The sequence below is a fragment of the Falco naumanni genome, chromosome 2 (genome assembly GCF_017639655.2).
Source record: "Falco naumanni isolate bFalNau1 chromosome 2, bFalNau1.pat, whole genome shotgun sequence".
Taxonomy (NCBI): Eukaryota; Metazoa; Chordata; class Aves; order Falconiformes; family Falconidae; genus Falco; species Falco naumanni.
In genome coordinates this window covers 95214386-95240150 of record NC_054055.1, presented here as the reverse complement: position 1 = coordinate 95240150, position 25765 = coordinate 95214386, and the positions used below count along the sequence as shown (strand labels likewise).

Here is a 25765-nt window from a genome sequence, read left to right as displayed (position 1 = left end):
GTAAACATTATTTTTATGTAAACAACTCTAAAGAAAACAAAACAACACCAAAAAACAACCAAAAAATCCCAACCAACTCAACATAACCAAAGTGAATCTTTCCAAGCCATGGAGTTGTCAGCACTGACTTTCAGTAGAGTACTATGTGTTTATGGTTTCATTGGACCTAAAACGTTCAGAAACAACTATTCAGCCAGTTGGGATTACTCTTTCTATTTGAATTATGAGGGGTTTGGGTTTTTTTTCTCTGTCTCCTATAGACTGAGCATTGTGCCCAGTTGAAGACCCAACTGTTGGACTCTGAAGCTACTGTCAGGAAGCTAAACATGCAAGTTGAAGAACTGAAACTGCAAGTGAAACAAACACAGGCAGGTTTGTATCTTATCTGAGCAGTCCTTTATGAAGTTCACTTAGCTACACAGTGTAAGAATTTCCAAAAGTTTAAAAAAAGCTGTGGTTGCATAGATCTAATATACCAGCAGTGAGTAGATTTCAAGTATAAAATAAAAACCTATTTAAAAGCTCAGTTTAAAAAGCAGACTCATTAGAACTTCCCTGCCTTTCAGAAAACAAACATAGAGGAGGAAAACATTCCTCCTTGAATACTTGCATGTTTTTATTGTCTCTTTTTCCTCAGTTTGAAGAAGTTTGTTTGGTGGTAACGTAATCATGGTTTTTGAGGGGGTGAGTTATGTTCTAATGCATTTTGATTCATGACTGTTCACGATTAGAATAATCGATTTGAAATTGTATTCCGTACCTCACAAATCTAAATACAACTTTCAAACAGTTGTTGTCAAGGCTGTTAACTTACGCACCTTGTGTGGGCATTAGAAAGAGAGAGGCACTCGCATGAAGCAATTCAGTGTGCTGAAGAAATGTAATTCTAAAGATGCTTATCTGTCAGATTGCTAATACTAAGTATGATAAATGAAAGGTTCGGAATGTATATTTAAACTAAAAATATGGAATTTAATTCTGCAATGGTTATACATTACATACAGCACGTGTTTCACCATAGTTGTGTGTATGCAATGCTTTATATTATTCACTAGACCAGTACGTACATTTTCATATACGGTACAGGTATCGGTACCATTTGGAATTGAAAATTTGTTAGTGTCAAAGTAGCAAATACATATTTTAGTTAAATGATTGAAATTACTGCAGAGGCTTTTATTTTGCATCACAGTTAAGGATGTCATTGAAGAACTATTTATGTAGAAGAAAACGAAGGTTTCCATTTTGCTGAGAAAGACACAGCCCTATAGATTGGTCTTTTGGCCTTGCTGAAGCATACACATACAAGCCAGGAAGCAGACAGCCCTGAAACATTGAATTTAACTGGCAATTTTGGAGAATTTTTTTCTGAAGAACAACATTGTCTATGTGCTATGTTGTATTTCTCCAGATTTCTTTTTTTGATCTAAATAGGAAATTGTTAAGATTTGTGGCTTGCCATACGTCCTTCACCCTTTGACAGCATGATTAAATATAATGTGTCCAAAGTGGTGATGTTTTCATTTTTATTTATATTTATTTAAACATAATTTAAGAAATAACATTGTACAGTGCATATTTCAGGGAGTTTTACATGGAAGGATTATATATTTAAAAAAAATAGTATCAGTGATAATTTGCAGCTATGCAGCTACATTAAAAATATATTTAAATCAACTCTTTACATTATGAACGTTTAAGCCAGTTCCGTGTTCAGATAATTTTGACCAAATTGGAATTTACGTGCCACAGTTTACTGTTTCTGCTTTGTTATGTGTTTCCCTCTCTCAGTCTTTGCTGTCACTCACGGTCTCTTGCTGTCTTTTAGCTCTGGAAAATGAAGTGTATCGGAATCCAAAGCCTTCACTTGTTGATCGGTCTGTCCTTGACTTCACTGGTGACAGAGTTGTGCCTCATGACATTTATGTGGATAGCGCATTCCTGAAGAACCAGGTTATGACCGATGTGATGAAGTTAAATGCGGTGCCAAGAGTTGGCTATCGTCAGCAGTTACATCCACGCAGTACTTCTCCGGATTCTGACCTGGAGTTTATGGCGCAAACCCGGGCAAGAATAAAAGAACTAGAAAAAGAGGCAGAGTATTTGGAAGAAGCCTACAGGAACTACCAACATAGAGTCATGCAGGACGCGGCTGCAAGCAGAACACCAAACAAGATGCAGTCTCCTTTACTTGTGCAGTGTGCTAGTATTAGACCCCCCTTGGCTACCCAGCATGAACTTCTGGAGGATAATCGCAGCCCCCAGCATTCCCCCCTCAGCAGTCCAAGAGGTGAAAAATACATCAAAAAAACTGGGCAGGTTGATGTTTTTAAAAATCCCTTAACACCACCACACAGAGGAGCGTCTTCTTCAAGACGGCTTTCTTCTACTCCTGTTTCCAAATTGGAAAGAGAGCTCAGTAACAAGATTTCAGATGGTAAGTCAATGATTATTAATGTGGTGGAATATTGGGATACTGTTCCTCTTGCAGTATGGGAGGAGAAAGATTTGGCAGTGCTAGTCTTTTCCTGTTTGTTGTTTGCGAAGAGGCAGGAGAAGTTAGAGACAAATGCATTAGCTGCTTGGACTGTTGCTTCTTTGTGGAAGCAAGTACTGGAAGAGTGCATTGAGGGAGGCTAAACATACAGCACTTTGTTGAGGTAGCTTTAAAGAGAACACCATGCCACATAGCTCACTACAGGTGTAACCTTATGATATGCAGAGTTTCATTCAAAAGTTTCTATCAAGTATAACTACTTTGCAGCATTAATTGTAATTTCCTAGTTTTAATAACCCTCCCTCTATATTCCTGTCCTTTCATTTAGCAATTGTAGTTAACGTGTGCAGCAGAAGACTGCTACGTCTGGCTTCTCCTAAATTGAGTTTTCTAATCTGAAAGGTCCAGATTTGCTTTTGTTTGTTCTTTTTGTTGTAACATCTTTATCAAATATTCCTGAGTAATTGTGAGGGGGAAGGGTTTAGTATTTGGTCATGATTGGAAAAGTGGAATGTGCTATTAATTCCACAGGGTCTAATAGTTACTTAGCCTTTTTATTTTTTTAAAGGGGCGGTACTTAGAAAAGCAAGCAAAATAGAAAAGAAAAATTAAAAAAATTGTGGTTTCAAATCTGCAGCATGTCTGCTGCTTGAGTTTTGTAGTTTTTGTCACCCTAGCTCAGACTGGATTTCATAGGGTGAAGACTTTGAGATAGTAATGAAAAAAGATCATGATCAGCTTCTGAGTGAAGGAAAGTTAAATAGAAGAAGGGCAGCTTAGTTTGGAAAAGAGTTAGCTGAGATGGGTTGTGGGAAATCTGGAAAGCAATGAGTGATACGGAAAATGTGAAAAGGGATCAATTAATCTCTCCTTCACAGACCACAGCATCCTGTGAAATCGAAAGGAAAGAAAGGAAGTACTTTTTCATACCATGAGTAACTTGTGGATTTATTGCTTCTGTGGCGACAAGTATAGATGCAGGATGGAACCCAGGATGCAGGATATAGATGTCAGGGGACCCAAAATAGTATTCATTGGGGAAAGTTTGGGTTGGGTGTTAGCAGAAGTAAGATATAAGTATTTTCCTTCTAGTTTAGTTTTGTTTAGTAATGGGCACTGTTAGAAACAGGTTACGACCAGTCTGTTCTGTTGTGGCTGTCCCTGTGTTTCTGCACATAGAATATCATGCTCTGTTACTGAAAACATATTTGAAAACTTGAACTTCCAAAGCTTTTACATTTTAAGTTTTCTCTGTTACCTTCTCTAGAAGGTATTTACAGACTATTTGTTTAATACTGCACACACACAAAGTCTTTCATAAAGGTAGGGGTTTGTTGTAAATTAGGAACATAAAAGTTAAAGTTGTGTGCATGACCTTCACAACCCCTCCCATCTTTGTGCCTGTCAGAGGCTGGTTATATGATACCTGATCTCTTTTTTTTTTTCCTTTAGATCTGTTCTTTGCTTAATGCCAAGACCAGCTTGCTCTGGAGAGGGATGAGAGCTGAATAACAAAAGAGGGCATTACCTGACTTAAGCATTACAAAAAATTTTGCGTAGGGGAGCGGGTTGCAGCTAGATGATTTGTTCTGGTGAACTGATACAATACATGCCTCAGTAAGCACAGTAGCTTCAGCGCTGTGCCGTGAAGTGATTTGTCTGCTTCCAGTTAGATTGCTTCCCCACTGATCTGTCGCCTCTGTTTCAAGAGTCATCAGAGAGAGAGTGCTTTTATACTGGTATATATGTTATCCTTTGTACTAGAGATGGATGAAGCACCAGATGTGATTTTGCTAGAAACCGTAAGTCATTCTGGAAGGTTTCATGGAGCTTTTGAGTGGTGTTGAAGATGCCAGTCTGAACAGCTCAGAATAAATTTTAAGAGGTAAAAGATGTCATGCACGTGAGTCTGAGGTTTGTTTTTCCTTTAAGTGAGATATACCTCAGTGACAACTGTAGCTCAGTTGTCAGCACCTGTCTTCGAAGGATGAAAGGAAGAAGTGTGTCCTCCTGTAAAATACTTGCAGTTGGCAGATCTAGCAGCAGTTTTACTACATAATTGACCAGTGGAAGCGTATGTGGTTTTCTGTCTTCCTTTAAATTATGTATGTATTTGACTGTTTCCCTTCCCAAGTCCATTCATATTGGACATCTTTCAGGCTTTGACCTTCTACTGGGAAGGAGTAAGCCCATTTCTTTAAGAACAACTAAAAGTAGGACAGGTTCCATTTCTGTTTTCCTCTGCTTACTGTCTCTAATCTCTGGGCAGTAACATGGATTAAGAAATAGTTACTGAGAAAAATTGAATTGCCATCTGACCCATGCTTCCTATTACATTACCAGTACTTTTTACCTTGATCATTACTTGACAAAACTTCGTCCCTTGTGATGAGAAAGAGCAAAGTTGGTGAGTCTTGCAGAGAGCGTACCGTGAGCCAAAGACCTCAGCAATTTGTCTTTTAGTAGGAAGTTGTTAAATTTCTAATATAGATAATTTCTAAATAGTAATAGGTTGTGGTAAATTACTGTATGAGATGACTAGTGTGCCACCTGTATCCTAACATGCAATATGTGTTAACACCGAGGAGGTGAGTGCAGGAAATACTGCCTGCTCTTCTTGTCTGTTTATTCTGCACGTGAAAATTTGACAAGTTATTTTATAAAAGATTGGATGGTGGTGGGCTGAGCGTTCCAGCCATGAACAGGTCATGCTGATACATGTGTATGACATAACTGCTGGGTCCTGTTCTGTTAGTGCTCAGCTTCCCCAGAGGGTGTTCATCCGTATTGCATGGGCACAGGGGCTGTCTGGAGATAAAAAGCCATTGGCAACCCTTAGTCTGAAGCATCCTGACTTCTGCAGTGTGGTGTGTGCCGTAACAGGGTGTACTTCTGTGTGACCACCTGAAAAAACTTTAGGTATGGGAGTGTTAATAATGGCTTTTTGTCTATCTTTTGAGCCCAGTTAGCACTGACAACAGTAAAACTTATTTGATCAATGGAGAGAAGAAAAACGGCAGTACCAGCTTACTATATGAATACCGTATCTTGTGGGAAAACTAATAATTCATAATCTAGTAATGAAAGACCTGTGCAGCTGCACAGGAAAGGAAAATTAAGATTGCAAAGCAAAATTTAATCAAAGCACTAGAGTTTGCAAGTTTGATTAAAAGCCTTTTTATTGGAGGGGTTTTGTTTTTTACCTTGTTTTTTTAGGAAACTCAAGACTTCTCTACTCCTATTGTCTTGTTTCCTTCCCTGATAACTTTACAGCTGTTGATAAGAGGATAAAATCTTCAAAGATTTTTCTTCTTTGCTTCATCACTCACTTTTACAAATCTGTAGAAAATGAAACCTCCAGGTTAAGTTTCTTAATGAAGAATGGCCTTTGGTAGACCTCAGACATTATCTTTCACTGACTAGTAAGCATATCGCTAGCTTGAAAACCAGGTCTGTAACTGCTTCCTCTAATATTCATTATGGGAGAAATTACTTGATGCTTGGCAGAGGGGCTACAGTTTGTGGGGAGCATGTATTTATTATATGGTGATAATCATAGGCTTTATGAGAAGTTTACGATGGTGAAGGCTTGTAGAGGAAAATGCGCGTACTGGAGAGGTAAGAAAAAGAAATAAATAACCAGTACAACAAAGTTCATATTTTAAGGTCCAGGTATTAGTTGTCCTGTAGTGGTGGTGCCTGCAGAGTCTAGTTATGCATGTTGTAAAAACCAGCCTTGTCTGAGAAATGGTAAGGGCAAATAACTAATGCAAATTGTGGGATTTTCATTCTGCAGACAACATTGGCTCATACCTTGCCTCTTCACAGCAGAGTGTTGACCAAGTGCTTTCTCCTATTTCAAAGCCGTATCTACTTTCATCTTCAGAGTCTGTTTCTTCCTCATCCAGTCGTGGCCAGAAAATCAGGTAACTTTGTTTACAAAGCAACATTTTTAACCTGCTTTTAAAAGAAATGTTTATCTAATTGTTCATGGTGATAGCTGCTTTTGCAATTCAAGCAAGCCATTAATTTTGCAAGTGAGAACTTTTCTGAAGATGGCTAAGCATTTCCATTCTTGCACCTGGAGAGCAACCTAGTCATAAAAAAAAGAAACATCCCTCATCTCCCAAATCCAAATAACTTTGGCAAATACGATTTGACATTTTCAGCGCTGTTAGATTTGTGCTTCCTTCCAGTGCAGAGTTATGTGCAGTGAAATACTTAAAACCTCATGTGCACTAAAAAGTTCAGATGAATGCAATGTTTAAAAAAAACCCAACAACAAAAAAGTCTTGTCCTATGACAAAGTAAAACCTGATTGATTTACAAAGTGTTCTGCAAAGTCATTTCACTGTTGTAGTTGAGCAAGGAAGGTTATTCCAAAGATTCCCTCTGTTGGGGCAAATGTGAATAATAGCACTAGCTCCAAAGCCTAAAAAAGTCCACTGCCATGGACAAGTGTTATGCAGAGGACTAAAAAGCCTGGAGGGTGAGTGTAAGGCATCCTAAGTGCTTGCTGGTTTAGTGCAGATGTAGCAAATGGATAAATACCCATCAGTGAAACTTAGCTCAAATTCTGCTCTTTAAGGATACTAATTAATGCTTAGAACTGTGCTTCTTGGCACTTCCAGTTTGTGCTACCGCAACCAATACAAGTATTGATTTGTTACTGTGTGTGGCTTCAAAGATCGAGGGTGGTTCATTTGGTGTGTGCTGTCAGCACAAAGGCACACCCAACAGATACAAGTCATACAAAGTTTGTATGTTCCTGGGCTATAGGTCAGGCTGATTTACTTTGTTGGGTTTCCCACTGCTGTAGAGATCTCTGTAGATACAGCTCTAGATTTAAAAATGAACTTTGCTTTTGCCCCTCTTTGTTTTTTTACTTTTCATGCGTCAGTGCTGTGACAAACTTTTCAAAGCAAGGTATGGTGTGAATTCTCCTATTTCAAGACAGCTGCAAGTTCTGCAGCACTTGAACTCTGTTGTATTGGTGTAGACTTTCTGGTTTATTGTTATTTCCTTACACAGTAGACCACTTTTAGACAGCAGAGTGAAAGTTTCATTGTTAATAAAAACATATTCTGTTAATCACTAATTTCAGAAAATGTGTTTTCTAAAAGTTTCCTAAAAATGTCAAATCTGTTCCTAAAAGTAAATCTGAGTTAAACAGCCCCTGACTTGCATGCCCTATATATAATATCTATGAAAAAATCTTATTTTTTAAAAGTGTGAGGAAGGTATGCGTATGTCCAAGATATATCTGACTTTCCCTGCTGTCCCACACCTTTAGACCATATTGGTAACTTAAAAATTTAGACTGTATACTTTTTTGGGTAAGAATAATGTCCGTACTCTGTTGTAAACAGGAATGTGAAGGCACAGCAGTGGCCCATTAACTATTACTTAGCACATTTTATTTATAACAATCCTATCAGACGTCTTACCTTCATATGAATTACATGAATGTATTTTTAGCAGTTTGTTGTGGTGAGCTCTTCTGGGATTTGAGAGTTTTGATTCCTTAAGTAGGCTTCTGTGCCATCCATATAAAGGTGATCCTGAGAAGGCTAACAGGAGCTCTTGGTGACGTAGACTAATTTGAGAAACAACTTCATTTCAGAAGACAAATTTGGGTCTTTAGGGGAGTAAACTTCATTTTTCAATTACTTGAAATTATTTTTCAAGAAAAAGGTAAAGCTACAGGCTCATCACGAATTCTTGTCCAACGTGGTGACAATCTCTCATCTTTCCCATATCAGAACAGGCCTTTTACATACACTTGGTGTTCAAAAGCCATTGAGGTTATACCTGATGCACACAGAACCCTTAATAAAGATATGTGTCTTTAATTGTGTCTGTATTTTTCACATCTGTGACCTGACTGATGAGCTTTGTCGATTGAAGCTCGGTAGTTTCTGCTGCCTTTTTGAGATTTAAGTCAAGGCAGTTCTCCGTTCTCACTTCATTCATTAACAAGCTGTAATGTTAACTTCTTTTTTTTCCTCTGAAGAGCTTGTTCATGTGTCTGTATAACTGTTTTCAGAATAGGAATCTCCAGTCTGCTTTGCGTGCGGGAATGAGATGGGTACCAGAACTTTTTTGGTTTGTTTTTTAAAGATCTCTTTTAAGTAAATGAATAACTTTGCAAAATTAAGCAGCATAAAACAGACTTCTTTTTCCATCCTGTAGCTCCTATTTCCGTGTATGAAATTCTTCTGTTCTTAACAGTCTCTGGTGCCTACGACTCTCCAATAGTGAGAATCCTCAGTAAGGTCTTCAGAAAAAGCTCAAGGATTTAATGTTTCTTTCCTAAGAAGAGGCACTTGAATTGGCCTTAACCTGCTAGCCTTCATTCTAGATTTGATGGCTGAAGAAAAGCAGCTTGACCTGGGGCAGCTCTAGCAGGCATTCCTAGGGCTTCTCTATTTTGTTGTTATCAAGTCCTCAATATACATTTACCGTAGAGAGGGTCTCTTTGGTGTTTAGAATTTGGGAAGAGCCTTTATGTTCTTGGACTTGAAAAGAAGCTGTTGGGATTTCTAGGGACTGTGAAGTTAGTCCCTTTGAGTGTCTGTCTCTTCTTGCCCTGCTCATCTACATTTTCTACAGTGTCTCTCAGATTTCCTATATTCCTCTGACAGACCTTACAAAGTGAAGGCTGAATGTTAAGGTGATATGGGAAAATAATACTGCTTGAGGGACTGTACTTCTTTGAGGGATGTTGTAAAGTCCACACTGCCTGAGGAGTGAACAGTATGAGCGAGTTCTGTTGCAGAGAACAGGCCAAGGTCTGGGCTGGCAGCTAGGGGTTGTAGTTGATTTCTTGGGTTCCTTGTGCCAAAACAAGGGTATGAGGTCCAAATAATTTTCTTGAACTTGCTGCTTTCCCAAGATTTTCTTAAAGGGGAAACATTCTTTTGTTGAGTATTTTTTAATTTCTTGTGCCTTGGACTGTTTTCTGTTACATAAAATATTTGAGAAATGTATGCGTGGGCTTTTCCAGTTATTTACTCTCATTATTAAGCAAATGCCACATCATTGATGTGTATTGTGGGATTACTTTATGACCTGTAGATCTGAAGTGGCAATGCGAACTTCTCTGAAAAGAAGGATGAAGAAAATACTGTGTTGTAACACCAGTAATCATTACAAGTTAGACCTCTGTCAGTGGGGAAGAAAGTTGCTTCTGTGACTACAAGAGCTCCTTGTTTATTTGTGTTTCAAGATACCGGTGGTATGAAGGAAGCCAATAAACAAAAGACAGGAAGTCAGTCTACAGTTATAAGGCAGATTATTATCTAAACCATTCCTTTTGTTTTTTTGTTTAGGGCTGAAGAAACCGATTGTGAGGGTTGTTACCAGTACTAGGCTAAAAAAATAACTGGACGTTAACAAAATAGGTTAGATAGTGGTGGTTGTTTTTTGTTTAAGCTTTAATTTTAAGCGTAACTCATGCAGTTCAATCATTTGGTGTTGACTGGCACACCAGTACTGTTTTATGGAATATTGACATGAGGTGTACAGTCCAGGGTTTGGTTGCTAAACTTGTATAATGGGATGAATTTTGAAAAATGCTTGGAAATACATGTTTACTCTTATTCATGAGGCAGACCTCTCTAGTTTGCTGAATCTGAGGCAGTGTGTTAACTGTCTTTCTAGCAATGTTGCAGGACGCAGTAATGAAGAAAGTGGCATACATGTCCTTGAATCTTGCATCCGTAAGAATTATATAACACTGAACATTTCTGTGAAGGCAAGACTAAAAACGTGAAATAGACTTCCCAAAACTTGAAGTTTCATTTACTCTCTCGTACTTAATTTACAGGGTATTTTCCCCCACTGACATTACTGAACTGCCCTTCTGACAATGCAGATCTATTTGTTCGTCCCCAGATTTCTTTATTCAACATGTCTCCTTGTGGGGGTATGCTTTGTTTGTTCTTCGCTTTTGCCCCATATAAGACCTGAATCCCTTCGAAATTGTAAGCACAAACATATTTATACCCTGGTGAAGAGCACCAGCTGGTGTAAAGTAAGCTCTTTTATGAAGAGCTGCTGCTGAATTTCCTTAGTGACCTGCACTCCTTTTGCTACCCTGCTTCTGGTCAGAGTTTGGTAGCAGGGTCACGTGGAAGATACTGTTCTTTTACATTATCTTTCTGATGAGATAAATGGGGACTTAGAATGAGGGCACTAATCCCATTTTTCATAGCACCCGGATTTTTACCCCTGTATATCATACATGTTTTGCCAGACATCTAATCCTAATACATTTCAAACGCATCTGTTAAGATGGCATCAAAGTGGGAATTAGACTACAACACAGAGCCTAAAAGGGCAAATTGCTTAATTTCATTGTCACAATTCATTCTCTTTCTCCTTTTTTTTTTTTTTTCTTCCTTCCTCCTTTTTATGCCTTTTGAGATTGTATTTTGTTTTAATGTAATGCTTTTAGGTCCTATATAGGCCTTGGGGAAAGGCTGCAGGGAGATGGCTATGAGAGATTGAGCTGACTTCTGGTGGAAGTCAGAGAACTGTATTTGAATGCCTTAACTTTTGAATCAGAAAGTTACAGCTTTTTGGTTGCATGGTTTTTACATTTGGTTTAGTTTGTTGCTAAGCATGTGATTAGTCCTTGTATTTAAATCTCAGATCACAGAATCACAGCGTGGTTGGAAGGAACCCTTGGAGATCTTCTAGTCCAAATCCCCCTGCTAAAGCAGGTTCATAGATCGCTATTTGCTCAGAAGTTCAGCATTTATATTTGTTATTCCTTCTTCTTTCAGACTTAATAATCAACAAATGGATAAAAAAGATTTCAGTGATATCCCCAAACCAGAGAAACTAATGTATGAGGACCTTGAAGAACACATTTCTTCTCCTGAATGTAAGTTTTCATGCATTTTAGGCAGTTTGTTTAAAACCCTAGGGCTTAATATTTGTAAGACAGTTGTCTTGATAATTTAAGACTGTAGTTGGAGAGAAAAAATTCTGACTGATGTTGGAAATAAGAAAATCAAACTGACATGATGAAGTATTCATTTTCTTCATATTTGCATCTTTAGAGGAGAAGGATCTGTAGTAATAAGTCGACACTGAAATCAAGCTGGTTCTGAAATTTGGGAACATACTTTTTGTTCAGAAATCTTGCATAACGTTGTTCTCATTAATGCATGTAGGTCTGACAGTTGTTTCAGAATGTTTTAGAATTGTGTAGGATTTTTTAAAAAATCAGCCAAGTATACTATATGAACTAATTTGAGGATCTGTTGTATTTGCTGAATGAAGTAAAACTCCAATGACTATTGGTCATGGACCAATATCAGAGCACTATTACCAAGCTGTAATTCTGAAGATAAGTTTCTGCAGCCATTACATATACTCTTGCTGATTTTTCGTCCTGTAACTGAGGCTTAAATAGTATTATGAATTAGAAGTTACTTTAGAACTGTGTGTAAATGTGTGAAGAACACTTGAAATTATACTGTCGTTAATCAGCATGTCTGAGTAGTTCTGGAACATGGTTCAGTTACTGAAGCGTGAATTTTATCTTAATTTTTTTTCTTTTGAGGTCAGCATTTTATTTGTTTACATTTCTGCTCTCTGTTGATTGCAGGAAGAACTTGGTCATTTAGGTGGTGTTTTGCATTGTGTGCTATAAAATGCTTCCTTCTCTTTTTATGCTGCAGTCAAGCCTGCAGGGTTAGTTTTCAAAAACTTTTGATGTAACTAAGGTACTGTAGAAAGAGGAGGATAATAGAAGTTAATTCACTTTATAGCCACTTGTATGTGGAGAGAGAAATAGAAGCACAGCTACTGGCTTGATTTCCTAGTTTTTCAGCATCTCGGTGACATTTTTGTGTTGGACCTGAGCATTATCTCCCATGAAACTGTGGGTTTAAAGTAAGTGAAGTTGTCAATGAGAAAGGTATGAACCTTTCCCATTTCTAAATTTTGTTAGGTCTGTAAATTCTTTAGACAGGTGGAGTTTCATCATTGGGTATGAATTAAATTCATAGCTAGTGAAGAGATTATAATTATTGTATGGGAGAGTTAGAATCACTGATTTATAAGAAAATATTCTTAACTAGTGTGTGTTTTCCTGGGTCCGAGACTGGCTGATTTTGTTTGTGGCTAAGTTGTATGGAAGATGGAGTGATGCTGTTGCTCACTGTCTTGAACCTGCGAGAATATGGTTTTCAGTATTTTAAAAACCAACCAACTAAACAATCAAAAAAGGCAGTGTTTAAACAGCAAATGTGCTGTTCGTATTTAATGGTAACTAGCAGAAGGTAATGACTCATCTATACATTTCTCTGTGAAGTTTTACTCAGTACACTTGTTGGTATTTTTAAATTTATCTCATTTAGTTTTCTTTTTGTAAGCTTTAAATGCATTATTTGCATGTGAACTGAGCCTGTAGCCACTAATGGTTTCTACTCATCTCGTATTTTAATTAGATTTCGATTTATTTGTTTAATTTTGTATTAGAGACTTTTGGGAATACATTACATATTTCACTTTTATTTTATCACATAAAAGAATAGACTGGCATTTTCTTGGCAATTGGACCTGAGTAGATGCTGTGCCCAAGTAAGTTACCACTGTATCATTTGGTCATGTGTGGCAGTCAAAAGAACAATTTTAAGAGTTTGCACATGACTTCTCAATCAACAATACTTTTGTTGGGTCAGACTGCATCAAAAAGACAGTCTCAGTATGTTGAAGGAAATCAGAATTGCTAAAAAGGGGAGAAGATAACCCAGGAGGAATTGGGGGGGGAGGAGGGCAGGGAGAATAAGAACGTAAAATCTAGAAAGTAAATGTAGAGTAAGATAGAATGAAGGAAGAAGTTGCTAAGAGTAGGAAAAAACCCAGTGGTGTGAAGGAGATACCATAAACTGTGGAAGCCTTTTAATCCCGCTGTGAGTGAGGTCTGGCATGACAGGATTGAAATTTCTGTTGGCAGTAATTGCTTTTGGTTGATGTGCTTGTCTTAAGGAAATAATGCATCTCTTGTTGTCCACCCTTGCATCAAAGAATGAATGTGTAAAAAGTGTGTTACCTTTCTTTTCTTTCAGAATGGTTAATGTAAAGGTGGTTTTTACTATACTGTTTTGGGTGGGGTTTTTTTGGTTGGGTTGTGTGGTTAGCAGACCTTTAGAATTAGATACAGTATTTAACAGGAACCTATTTGTGAAAGGGATTTTTTGACTATTTAAATATTACATATGCTGAAACATACTGATGCCTCATATAGAAATAATGTTGTTGTTGATAACCTTATAATTTATACCTAAAGAGAGAGCAAAAAACCAGAATAGGTTTTCTTTTGAGTGTACTAACTCATTATTTTGGTCTATGTGAAATATAGATACAGAATTTCCTTCAGCTTTCCTAGTTGAAGCTGGTAGGACTTCCTATTGCTGTTGTAAGAAACTGAGACCACTCTTGTAACTTAGCCAAGACAGATAGTTTGGCAGAAATTTTCTGTGATGCTTTCACCTGTAATTCCTTTACAAGAATTTTAATTCAAAGAGACTCAGACCATTCTGAGAGAGAGACTAATCAGTTTGGGTGTCTTGTTTTTTCTTCATGCAAAATATTTCAGTTTTATTATGAAGTGGAAAAGAAAAATGCTTGAAACCTTGATAATATCGGAAGGATGGGAAATTGAAATTTTCTAAACCTTTACTCAAAACTTAAGGAAATATAAAAATTATCTGTACTATGTTACACTACGTGCTTGGAAAAATTATCCTATATATTGCAGGTTGGCTACCTAGAGATAATGGCTACATCTGACTTTTTATGTCTTCTTGCTTTCTCTCATAGAATTGAGATAATAGCAGTCTGCATGGTTTGCAAATAAATAATTAAGAAGCCGTTGCATATCGTAGCAATGACCACAGAAGTACAGTCATTGCGTTTTTGTAGATTCAGAGCCCCATTGTGCAGGGAGAAGAAAATATAGTATAGAATATTAGCAGTATCCATCCGCTGTACTGAAGGCAAGGATCCTAATAAAGAAATAGTACATGATCAAATAATTAAAGGCTGGTTTATGTGCATGGAAAGGATGAGCTAAGCTTGGACATGTAATGTTTTCTGTGACCTGTTATCTTGATTATGTAAAGAAATGATAACATTTTGGTTTTCTGGTGTATATTTATTCATGAATCTGTTTTGGCTTTGTAAACTGATACTTAATTATAAAACTAACAATTCTGTAATTAAAGAAGCAAGTACAGCCTGTGATAATTCTTAATCCCGAGGGAAACGGTCAAGTTGAAGGGAAAGTGCTCAATTAGTGCTGATACTTGCGTTCTTATTCAGCCATTCCCAGACTTTGTGTCCATTGCTTAGCTCTGCTATTGTAATTACAAAATAATGAAGCCATTGTTCAAATTTCTTCTCTAGATCAGGGGGACATTCCAGAGCAGTGTGAAAGTGATGCCTTGCATCCATCTGGGGACATCATCAATGGAAACCATGTCACAGCCACTTCGCTGCAGGACTTAAGTGAGTTTTCAGCTCAGAAACAAAAGTGAATACCCTTTTTAAATGTCAAATGTGTAACATAAAAAAGCCAAATGTTTAACATCCTGTAGGTACGTATGCTGGCATGATTGAACATTTTTTTCCAAAAGTGCTAATAATGTAATAAAGAGGAAGGTATGTTTTATTTTGCTTTACTGTATGAGGAAGACTTTTTCATCCTGTTTTTGATTAATTTTTTTTTTTTAATTTAAACTTCTGCCACCCAACTTACTACCCATCCCACCCCCCTGACTGGCTTCTGGAGAGATGATTTTGGTTTTTTTCTTTTCTCTTCAGGATAGTTATAAAATATTATTTCTGCTCTTGATAGAACTAAGACTTGAAAGGTTTTGGTTTGGTTTTCTAAAAAATATTTTATGTCCTGCTTGTCTGGATTTTTTTCATTTTTCTTGACTCAGTTCACAACTGTATTATCACAATGCTGTTTTAATTCTTTGGGTAGGTGAGGATGATTTCAGTGCAGCATATGCCACTTTTCTAATTGTTCTAGATGGAAGCGTTATGATATTTTTATTTAGAGAAGAGCTTTCTAGCTTTGTAACAATTCCCAGTATTTAGTTTCCCATCTAATGACTATCTGAATGCTGTTCTACTTACACAGCATATATACACAGTTTAAATATACTGGTCACATCGGCAGTGTGTCCTGCAATAATTTTTAAAGGTCTTTTAAGTACTTTCTTTATAAATATAACCATATTGCAGAGAGGGAAAGAATGTAGCAACATGAACTTTAGGATAACAGATTTAATGAGAAGGTCCGTGATAGGAATGAGAAACGCATAGAGAGATTTGTCAGCTCTCTGGCCTCTACTTTGGCTTTACTGTTTAACTCGTAGTGAATTATGTATCAGACTGAAAATGTTGAGAGGTGGGAAGAAACAACATCAGATACTGAAGAATGATTTTGGTATATGTATAAGCAATATATCCAGTTGTTTTTCATTTACTGGTAGTTATACAGGAACCTGATACTTACTTGTATACTACTGTAGTAATTACTGAACTATATAAATCAAATTACAGATGTTGAAATAACTTTTCACAGCAGTGCTGGATCAAAGGCAGATTGAAGAACAGAATAGAGAAGTTGAGGAAAACATAGAGGAAAGGAAAAAAAGAGAAGAAAGGAGAGAGCGAGAACAACAGGAAGCTTTGGAAGGAGAGCAAAAAGAAGTGGAAAAGCTTAACAAAGAGGTGGTGATTCAGTATTTTAATTTCTGACAGTAATATAGCTTTGTAGTGCCATGTAGGATTGTTCTGTGTGCGTTACTTTGTTAAAAATAGATTTTATTCAAGTGAAAGTAGTAGAGGCTGATTTTTTACATACTTTTGTGATTAACTGAAGAGTCTCGCTAGAATTTCTCCTTATGCCTAGTACCTTTTTCACTGGAAACCGATGCCTTTTCTTCCAGGCTTCATGTAACTGAAAGCTACAGTTTTATGGCTAGAATTCAGAAGGCAGCTGTCACCATGCTATTGGAACAAGCTATACAATTGCTGTCTTCCTGGTCTGGACTGCTGCTGGTGGAACACACCAGAACATGTTAATGTCCATCTGTTCATAACCCTGCATTAGGGTATCTAGGGTGCTTTCTTGGAAGTAGAAGTTGTAAGGAGACCTTAAGGAGTTTGCCTAAGTCCCTTTTAGGTGACGTAGCACCTGTTGAATTAGAGTTCTGGACTTCTAAGACCTGTATAAAACTTGATTTTTTGCGCCCTCCCATTTAATCTTCCTCTTCCCACCCTTAAACCTTGGCTAATTTGATTCAGTGCAGTGGTACCGGTCAGACATGTTCGTGCTATCCTTCACACCAGCAGGCTAGGCCCTTCAAGAAACTTTCATACCTGTGTCAGCTCTTCTTCTTCAATTCACACGGAGCTGTCAGACATAGAAGCCTCAGGCCTCACAGCATCTCAGACATCCAGACAGGCTGAGTGGGATTTCCTGATGTCACTTTGAATTGAAGCAGTACCTTAACATTTCATCTTGAACTGTATGTAACAAGTTAATGCTGTTCAGACTGGCATGTTTTACCAAGGTTAACATAAAATCTCATGTGTAGTGCAGGTATAAAGGTATTTTTCTTGAGCTGATCGGTATGTAATTTTGTGTCTTAAAGCCGATCCAAGACTCAGTGAAAACAGAGGAAGAAAAAGAAGATAAGGAGGGGGTAAAATCTGCGAACAGTAATTCTGGTGCTGAAGATAAAGTTAAGGATCCTACTCCAAATCCATTAGAAAAATACATGAGAATAATTCAGCAGAGCAGAGCGCAGGAACGGACAAACAAGGTGATTATTCTCAAAACTGGGTCTCAAAAATGTTACTGACTGATTTTGTCTCGCTAAGCACACTTAGAATGAAAACAATTCTCTCTGCCCCGCCCCCCTTTCGGGCCTATGTAACAATCTACAGAGATGAGTGTTTGGATTTGTACTGCAGAAATGTGTTGATTCAGAAGAAAAATAATGAAGACTTTCTTCTATAAGGGGTTTTGTTCTGGTGTCCTGTGGGGAGGGGGTTTGTTGGTTTCTTTGGTTTTTAGATACTAGGACAGTATTTAAATATAAATGTCCTGAATTTTTAGTTTGAACTATGTTTAAGTACAGCCTGAATCTACACAGGTCAGTTGGTGTTCCACTAACACAACTGGTATGATAGAATTTATTCTGGCAAAATGGAAGATTTGACCTTAAAGAACATGGTAAACATTACTTTGATGAAGGCGTGCAGGATACTTTTGTTCAGACATTATCCAACCTGAATTTCCAAAGCATCATTGTTCTAGATGCAGTGCAGCAGCTGTAGAAACAGGGCAGCTCCTCCAGATTTTTGTTTTCCATTAGGTGCCTTAAAATACAGATACTGTTTATTAGAGTCACTTAAAACCTTGACTTAAGAACCAGTTACAGGAAGTGTATTTTCTTCTTGGTTGTCAGGATTCAAAAAAAGAAGAAACAGGAGCAGTATCACTTACAGAGGGACTTATACCTAGTGAAAAGGATGACAGGTAAGGCATATATATTACTATTAATCACTTCTATTACTCCATATTAATAAATAGTTATTTATGAATTATGGTTAAGAGACATCTGCCTCCTTAAAAAGCAAAATAATCTAGTAATCAAAAGCAAATATACTGGAAGAATTGGGAATCCTTCATGTACAGGTAAGTTATGCACAGTATGGAATTCAGATCTGGGAACTATGTTCAACGATCTGTTTCAGTAGCTGTGGCAATTAGAACTCTTTATCTGCAAACGAGCAGCATCTCTGTTCCTGCCCAATGAGCTGAAGTGTGAGGGGTTCTTCTTGGGTAATGATTCTGAAGGTTTGTCTGCACGGCTCTTTGCAGATGGTTTGTTACTACCATAAAATCTAGGCCTTGATTTATCAGTAGCATCATGGACTTTTAACAAACTAATACACGCTATTTTTTTTCTGACATTTTGGCTGCCTGCACCGAGTTACCATAGCTAAAGCATCTCCTTTGGCTCTCTAGACAGTGATAGATAAGGATATATATATATAGTTTTCAGTTGCTTGAGAGGAAAAAAAATAATTCAACAACCCTCTATCAGATCTTTCAGTTTATCTGAAAATGCAGAATTAAAAATTATATATAAGCAAAGACTAGGGAACAGTTAAAAAAATAAATTAAATGCTCACCATAACTGTAGCAATGATTCAGCATTATCTGTGCCTTTAAAGTGCTGTTTTACATATCAGACCCTACCCTGGTGCTACCGAATTGGAATCTGTGTGGTGTTCTTTTCACTGGGTAAGCATTGCCGAATAGTGGATGTATAGTACTGAGATGGCATTCTCTTAATGAAGCCCCAAATCCTTACCCTAAAGGCTTGCTTATTTCCTTCAGGTCACTGAAATAGCAAGATAATTATGGCAGAGGCAGTCTCTTTGTTTTTAAAACAAGTATTTCTATTTATGATTTAGGATAAGAAACTACTCTGGACTCATACCACTTTCCTTCCCTCCCTCCTATCCTTAATACAGCACTGGAGACATTTCTCATGGAGACGTGGATGAAAACTTCTGGTGAACAACAGCACTTATTATTATTTATTACCATTACAATAAAAATGTTTATAAAGCAGCTTTCTGTCTGTAAAAAGTTGTCATAAATGTTAGGCACCAAGACTGCATAATTATGAATTTGAAAAAAAAAATAATTATGATTTTGAGCTGCTATGAATGAGCTCCAATCATTCACTTCGAAGAGCAAGTCAGTCATATTGTTAATCTAGAAGGAGTTCCTTGATTGGGTGAGAGAAGGGAGAAAGCAGTGTCAAGCAATTAATCAGTATGTTCAAGTAGACTGACTTTGGCACTGCATTCCTGTAAACTTTTAACAGCTTTTCCAGTGGTGCCCCATCCCGTGCCCACTCCCTTCCCCTCCAGCTGTTACAAAGTGTAGATCAGAGTCACAGTGTAGAGGTAACAAAACATTCAGTCGTCATCGTCTTTTTTAAAGGTTGGCTGGCACAGTCTCAGCGAGCGGAGTGTAACAAACCTGAACTCACCTGCCCCTTTTACTACTAACGGCAGGGGAAGCAAACGCTGCTAAAAGCAGCTCTATCTCGTGTGTCACCCTGTTGGTATGAACCAGCCCAGAACGGAGAGATTCAAATAAAAATGCTATTTAACTCATCTTTATTTAAGCTTTGTATTTTGTAGGTAGATTATAGGCAAAAATCAAACTTTATTTACAGTACAAAATACAGTATTTTTTAATCAATGAAGTAATTTTGGGCAGCAGCATATATTACAACTTGCACTGCATTTGAGGCTGCTCATCTTGACCTAACTGCAAGAACATGAAGCCAAGTTTGACAGAATTTAGGGGCAAAAAGCCAAAGCTCTGTCTTGAATTCACTGGATGTTGATACACGATGTATCAAAAACATGACAGAAATAAACTTTTGCTCTTAGAAATTCAGCTAAAATGTGTTTTGGGGGCTAGTCTAATTTTACGTGCTGCTTGGTTTGCTGTTGCAGCAATGCTCACATTTACAAAATTTCTGAGAGAATCCTTCCATTTGATGTCTGGAATGGGAGGGATCGTGCTTGTTGCATTATGCTGGCCTGGAACAGCTACCCATGCTCCACTCTAGAAACACCCGCTGATTTACCATGCTGGAGTGTACGCCTACAGGGCATCCCTTCCCCCAACAGCGGCAAACGGACACTAAAGAATAAAACTCGTTTAACTTCAGATAAGAGACACAAAGCCTAGAGATGTACTAGTATGGAGTAGCTGTAGGTCTGTTTTCAAATAAGCATACACAAGTGTTGTCTATTATCTACAAATATTTATTTTAACACTTGGATGTAACTACAGGAAGCCCTTGGCACTGATAGAAAATATTGATTCACTGTTAGGTTACAAAAATTTATACATAGCAAAATTTAATGCTCTTTACATAAAAATATTAGACTACTTAAACAAAACTTCAAAAACTCCCAGTAATAGCTACACTGAATTAGAAAAGAATTAGGCTTTAAGACACTGCCTCCATTATTACCCTTATGCAAACACTGGGCTAGAACATCACCTGCATTGCTGTAGAAATGTCTCCTTCATGCAACAGGTAAGAACATACACTAGGCTATTTTGTCATATTTGCTCTACATTGACCAACTCTGCCCCTTTTTTGAAACTGTCAAATTAGACTTCAATATTTAACAAAAAAAAAAAAAAGTATTTGACATTAATGCCCCCCAAAATGCCTTCTCTCTTTAATACTGACTTGAAGTAATTGGCAATTCCTTTGATTTATATTCAGCAAACAGTCAAAACCATCAAACCACAGGTCAGCTTAACATGGGTATGGACTTGAATATTTAATTTTTTCAGATGACTGATGTATTATACTCCCCCCCACATTTATATATATATATATATATATATCATATAGAACAAACACCAAATATACCATCACTAATACTCAAGATATCACTGAATGCTTCTGAAAAAAACATTAATTAGAAGGCAGACTTCTATGGGAAATGACTTCAAAATGGCACCGGTTCGTTTGTTTTGTTTTCTGAACACCACGTTTTCTCAATGTGCTAATTAATTTGTAAAAAGGAAAACACATAAGCACTGACTATAAATTTGCTAAGCACCAAGATAGAGAAAGGTGGACATCCTGTATTCTGTTGTATGGCTGTAATTTTTGTTGCGTAAAACTCTGCATACTTTCTCATCTGCTCATTTGGAATAGTCAGATCAGTGTCATTTTAATAAGGTAACACTTTTCACTTACTAAAAATGTAGGATAATGGTCTCCTGCCGCTATATAAATGCTAAGACATTTATAGAAAATAAATATTAAGGCAAAGCTGACATTTATTTTCAAAGAAGGGGATCATTATCCAGATCCAGGGATCTACATTCCATTAAATAGTTAATAAAAAGATTAAAACTTGGGACATCTGCTCAACACTCACGTAAGCACAGGAGCGTGACTGCATCATCGTGACAGTGTGGCACAAAAGCAGAGTGCTGTTCCCATGGCCCATGGAAAGTGTTCAAAGACAGCCCTGTTGCAACTTAGGAAATGCTGCAACCGTGCCGTCACGTAAGCATGAGCCGTCAGAAATCCTAGCCAGCCAGTTTCATAGTTGGTATATAAATCGAGATACTAAATCACACGTGGTACATGTGCCTTTGCCCTAATCAGGTCTGTACAGAGATTACTGCCTGCTGGTTTGAAGTACCTGCCACAGTTTTGCGCAGGACATCATGCTGTCAAACGTGTCAAATACTAAATACCAAAAGTCTCGAAGAAGAATAATTTGGTCACTTATTGTGAAGTGTTGCCTTTTAAAATGCCTGGAGTAAAACCTCCATGCTCTGTATGAAAGGATGGAAGATTACCCACAGGAAGATTTCCCTATGAAAGTGTTCCAGGAGCTGGAACGTGAAGCTTTTGCACTTCTCTCTAATTTTGTTTGGTAGACACACATCTGTGCTGCAGAGCAGCTATTTCTTGATTTGTCAGAGCTACAGAATTCTTCTGTGGAATTACTGTGGCAAACATTTATGTGTAAGAATTGAGTTGCTCTTTTGACCGAGACTGGATATCCTGAAGCTCCTGCTCTTCTTTTGCTTTGATATCTTGGTAGGCCTGCATTTTGCTTGCATCCTTTAAGTAGGCCCAGTTAGAAGACAGTATCATGAGGAAGTGGATCTGGAAGAGAAGGGTGAGCATGATGGCTAGTGAGCATGTCAAGAGGCAAAGCAAGCTGCTAGTTAGATTAATAGACGCTCTTTAAAATAACAACCAAAATAAAAGTTATTCTACGTTAATAAGCATTCTGTTATTAAAACAGGCACAGAGGCTATTTTCAAAGATCTCTAGAATTTGGCATGCTAATATTTCAGATGGTTATTCACAATTTAGAGAACGTTAGTATAACAGTAATAAAATGAGCTACAGAGTTGAACGATTCAATTAAAATGCAGAATGGGGGGAAGCAGGAAAAAAGTTTTGTACGTGGCAATATATAGTCTGTAAACTACGAGACGCTCAGAAGAACCGTATTCTAAGGTGGTGGTGTTTATGCATATCCGAGCCCAGATCCTGGTAAGTCTTTTCCCCAACAACACGCAGATGAGAATTCTACCCTCCCCCTGGAAAAAGCCTGAAACTGTAAACAGTTTTATTTACGTGAACAAGGCTACATTAACATATTGAAAAATTAAACAACAAAACATGAGTCCAAAACTAAGCAAAAGCATGCAATCTCTGGGTTAAGAAGTCTTAATCATATATAGCTACGTTTTAAACTTCCATTGTCCAACCTCAGGTGAAGAGTTTTCTATAATATATAGCAACTGGGGTTTTTTTTGTGTTTGGTTTTTTTTTTTTTTAATTATTGTGTGGACTTTTTTCTAGTTTGTGCATTCGTCTCTTCCCAACTTCTTTTCACCATACTTCATGCAAAAAAATCTACATCTGAAAACACCGATTCACTTTTTTTTTTTTCCCCCCAACAGTGTAAAAAGGTCTCTATGATCTATGCATGGTTTTGCTTCCTGTGCAGTCATACTTACAGTTTTGAGATCTGGCTACTGAGAAATCAGTTACTAAAGTGCAAGTTATACAAGAATAGAAACTATTTATATGCAGTTTCTTACTAGTTCAGGGTCCAAAAGAATGTGATTGTTTTACGCAGATCTAATACAAGGATATATTTCCTTCCAGACAGAACATGATTTGGCAATTACTTAAAAATGAAGTAAGAGAAAATAATTAACTTCATCATCCATAGAATCACTGGACATACAAGCCAATTAATGCATAACACCTGGGCTTCTCATTTCTGCCAAAAGAGACTGGCACTACTTTCTTTTCCATCATATTATTTTGCATGCTCAGGGGGTGGGGGTTGTATTTCGTATTCAGGATGAAGAATAAATTGGTAATTCTGACCCTGAACTGTTCCAGTATTTGTTTGAGAGATGACAGATAGAAAGCAAGTGGAGACTTGAAATGAAAACATTGCATCTTCAGAAGGATGCCTTTGTAAACACCCCTGCAGTAACTGAATCCTCTCAACATGAAAAAATAGCCAGATCTCACCCACATCATAGTTCGTATACAAGAAGTCATTTTATTAATCTGATGAGCTAAATGATGTTTACTGAAGCTATTTACAATTACTGTAACAGAATTCAGAAAGCTAGACTTTTAGCCTAGAGTGTCAGTGGTATTTCAAGCTACACAATGCAGCTCTTTACTGGGCTTATACAATTTAGAATTTAGTGCAGCAATCTTCCCGACTCTTAAACTTCAAAACAGCATAGTTATATGTAGTAGCCATCATGTAGATCAGCTGGTGGAAGAGAACAAAATACAGGAGAGTAAGATACAACAAGGTGACGGCTCAAGCCCGCTTGGGCAACTGTCAATACTTTTACAACAGACGTTATTCTGAGCTTCTTCCAGGGTGAAGATGCAAGGTAACTTGCCACTTAGCTGGAGAGGATAACCTACATATAGGCGGCCCAAGGCTGTTTCGTCAACAAACGGTATTACATCTGGGTTTGGCCAGCATGAGGTTAGAAGCTGGCAGCTACAGGAAGATGAAGGAGGTCATCTCGCTAACGGCCCTTTTTCCAACTACCACCTGTAATTGGCACTGCAGAGTTGGACTAGTCAAACTGCCTGGGTCCAGCCAAGAAAACCAAGAGGTTCCAACTGATTCATCAAATAAACTACAAAATTGCAAAGAAGTAGTGGACATAAAACAGAAACAGTGGGTAAAAGTAGGATCTTCAAAGAACATGCAAATAATTTTTTGCCAAGGATGGGGAAGGTGGATTAAGATGACTTCTTAAAGCAAAAGTTTGGGACCTGGTGACTTGTAATGATTAAACCATAGCAGTAAATAATGGTGATTACAGCTCACCCTCCTTAATGTCTAGTATTGCTATTTTCAAGATAGACAAAATTTAATTTTAAAGCATCTTAAGCCTGAAAGGAACATGTTACACAATAAAACAACAAAAAAATACTACCCACCAATGCTATGACAGTGGCACCAGCTCCAGCACAAGCCACAATGAACAGGTGATAAGACATGTAGAACTAGAGAAAAAACATTAAAAACATTGAAGTAATTGAGTATTGTATAGAATGCATTTCAACTGTTTTAGAGAATAAGGATAATAAAATCATCTTCATAGCAAGGTATTCAAAGCTTTAGAAAATAAAAATGTTCTGAAATACTTTTAATTTTTTGGATGACCTAATAGAAAAATTTCAGTGTTGTGTTGAAATCAATCTCTTTATACTATTTAGTATTAGTTTTCTCCAAAACCTTTTATCGAATTATTTATTACACAGTGCTCAAGTGACCTGTAGGCAAAAGCTGCACACAGGTTACATTTCTGTACCTCATTCGTGTTGCAGATGTTCTCTAAAATCGGGCCGCAGGCTTTGCCAGGTACTGCATTCCAAGGGATAATACCTGAAATACCACAGCAAAAGAAACAACTAATTTTGGCAATCAACACACACTTTCTGTTCCTCTGTCATCTTTTCCGCCCACTTGCCAGTTGTGTTCCCTTTCTGGGCATCCGCGTGTTGACCGGTGCAGCTCTGAGTTGGCAGGAGAAATTAAAACAACTCACTCAAGTTGCGCTTTCTCCTTATATATTGAGGCTCGCTGCCAAGGCATGTTCTCAGATGTGGTTTTCCCATATGGCAGCCAAATGGTTGGTTGGGTGTTTGCACTTCAGGGCCAGTCACATACTGCCTGCTCCCCCACTCAGCACTGGAAGGGATAATCTGCATCTCAGAGGTACTTGGCCCCTTGCAGGATGGCACGCACTTCCTGGATTAACTTCTACTTCAACAAGTAACTACTGTAGGAGAGTGTGACTATGGAGCTAGAGGGAAGAATTACAGGATTTTTTGTTTTGGTTCCAATAGGTAAAAAGCATTACGTGAGTACTGGTACAAGAAAGTTCAGTCTGCCACACCTCATGTGCGCCCAGTTACTTTTCTTACACAACTGAAAATCTGAAAAGTCAACAGGATCTAGTAGATTTCAAACAGCCTGAACTTCTAGGCCTGTAACAGACGTAAAGCTTAAGCAAAAGCCATTTGAAACAGGAGAAAACCACTTTGTCTCCCCACCGCAACTTACATTTCAAACTCAGCTGGTTGG

General features: G+C 37.6%; 2 protein-coding genes across 15 annotated transcripts in view; one reads left to right on the top strand and one right to left on the bottom strand.

The window, feature by feature from the left end:
• Positions 1-19178, top strand: part of OFD1 (OFD1 centriole and centriolar satellite protein) — a 34955-nt gene extending 15777 nt beyond the window's left edge. For 6 of the 9 annotated variants that reach the window (XM_040582715.1, XM_040582712.1, XM_040582713.1 and 3 more), the window contains 9 exons: positions 261-372; positions 1829-2437; positions 6294-6423; positions 11287-11387; positions 14921-15022; positions 16110-16258; positions 17185-17355; positions 18004-18074; positions 19079-19178. In XM_040582715.1, the coding sequence (XP_040438649.1) occupies positions 261-372; positions 1829-2437; positions 6294-6423; positions 11287-11387; positions 14921-15022; positions 16110-16258; positions 17185-17355; positions 18004-18074; positions 19079-19124 (1491 nt within the window). In that variant the 3' untranslated portion in view covers positions 19125-19178. Of the gene's footprint in view, positions 1-260; positions 373-1828; positions 2438-6293; positions 6424-11286; positions 11388-14920; positions 15023-16109; positions 16259-17184; positions 17356-18003; positions 18075-19078 lie in introns of those variants that run through there. The other 3 variants (XM_040582714.1, XR_005826186.1, XR_005826187.1) reach the window with 3 other exon arrangements.
• A 540-nt stretch (positions 19179-19718) lies between these two features.
• The window catches only part of GPM6B (glycoprotein M6B), a 111946-nt gene continuing 105899 nt past the window's right edge, over positions 19719-25765 (bottom strand). For 4 of the 6 annotated variants that reach the window (XM_040582729.1, XM_040582730.1, XM_040582725.1 and 1 more), the window contains 3 exons: positions 24990-25063; positions 24616-24681; positions 19719-22278 (listed from right to left, as the gene is read on the bottom strand). In XM_040582729.1, the coding sequence (XP_040438663.1) occupies positions 22129-22278; positions 24616-24681; positions 24990-25063 (290 nt within the window). In that variant the 3' untranslated portion in view covers positions 19719-22128. Of the gene's footprint in view, positions 23927-24615; positions 24682-24989; positions 25064-25765 lie in introns of all 6 variants that reach the window. The other 2 variants (XM_040582726.1, XM_040582731.1) reach the window with 1 other exon arrangement.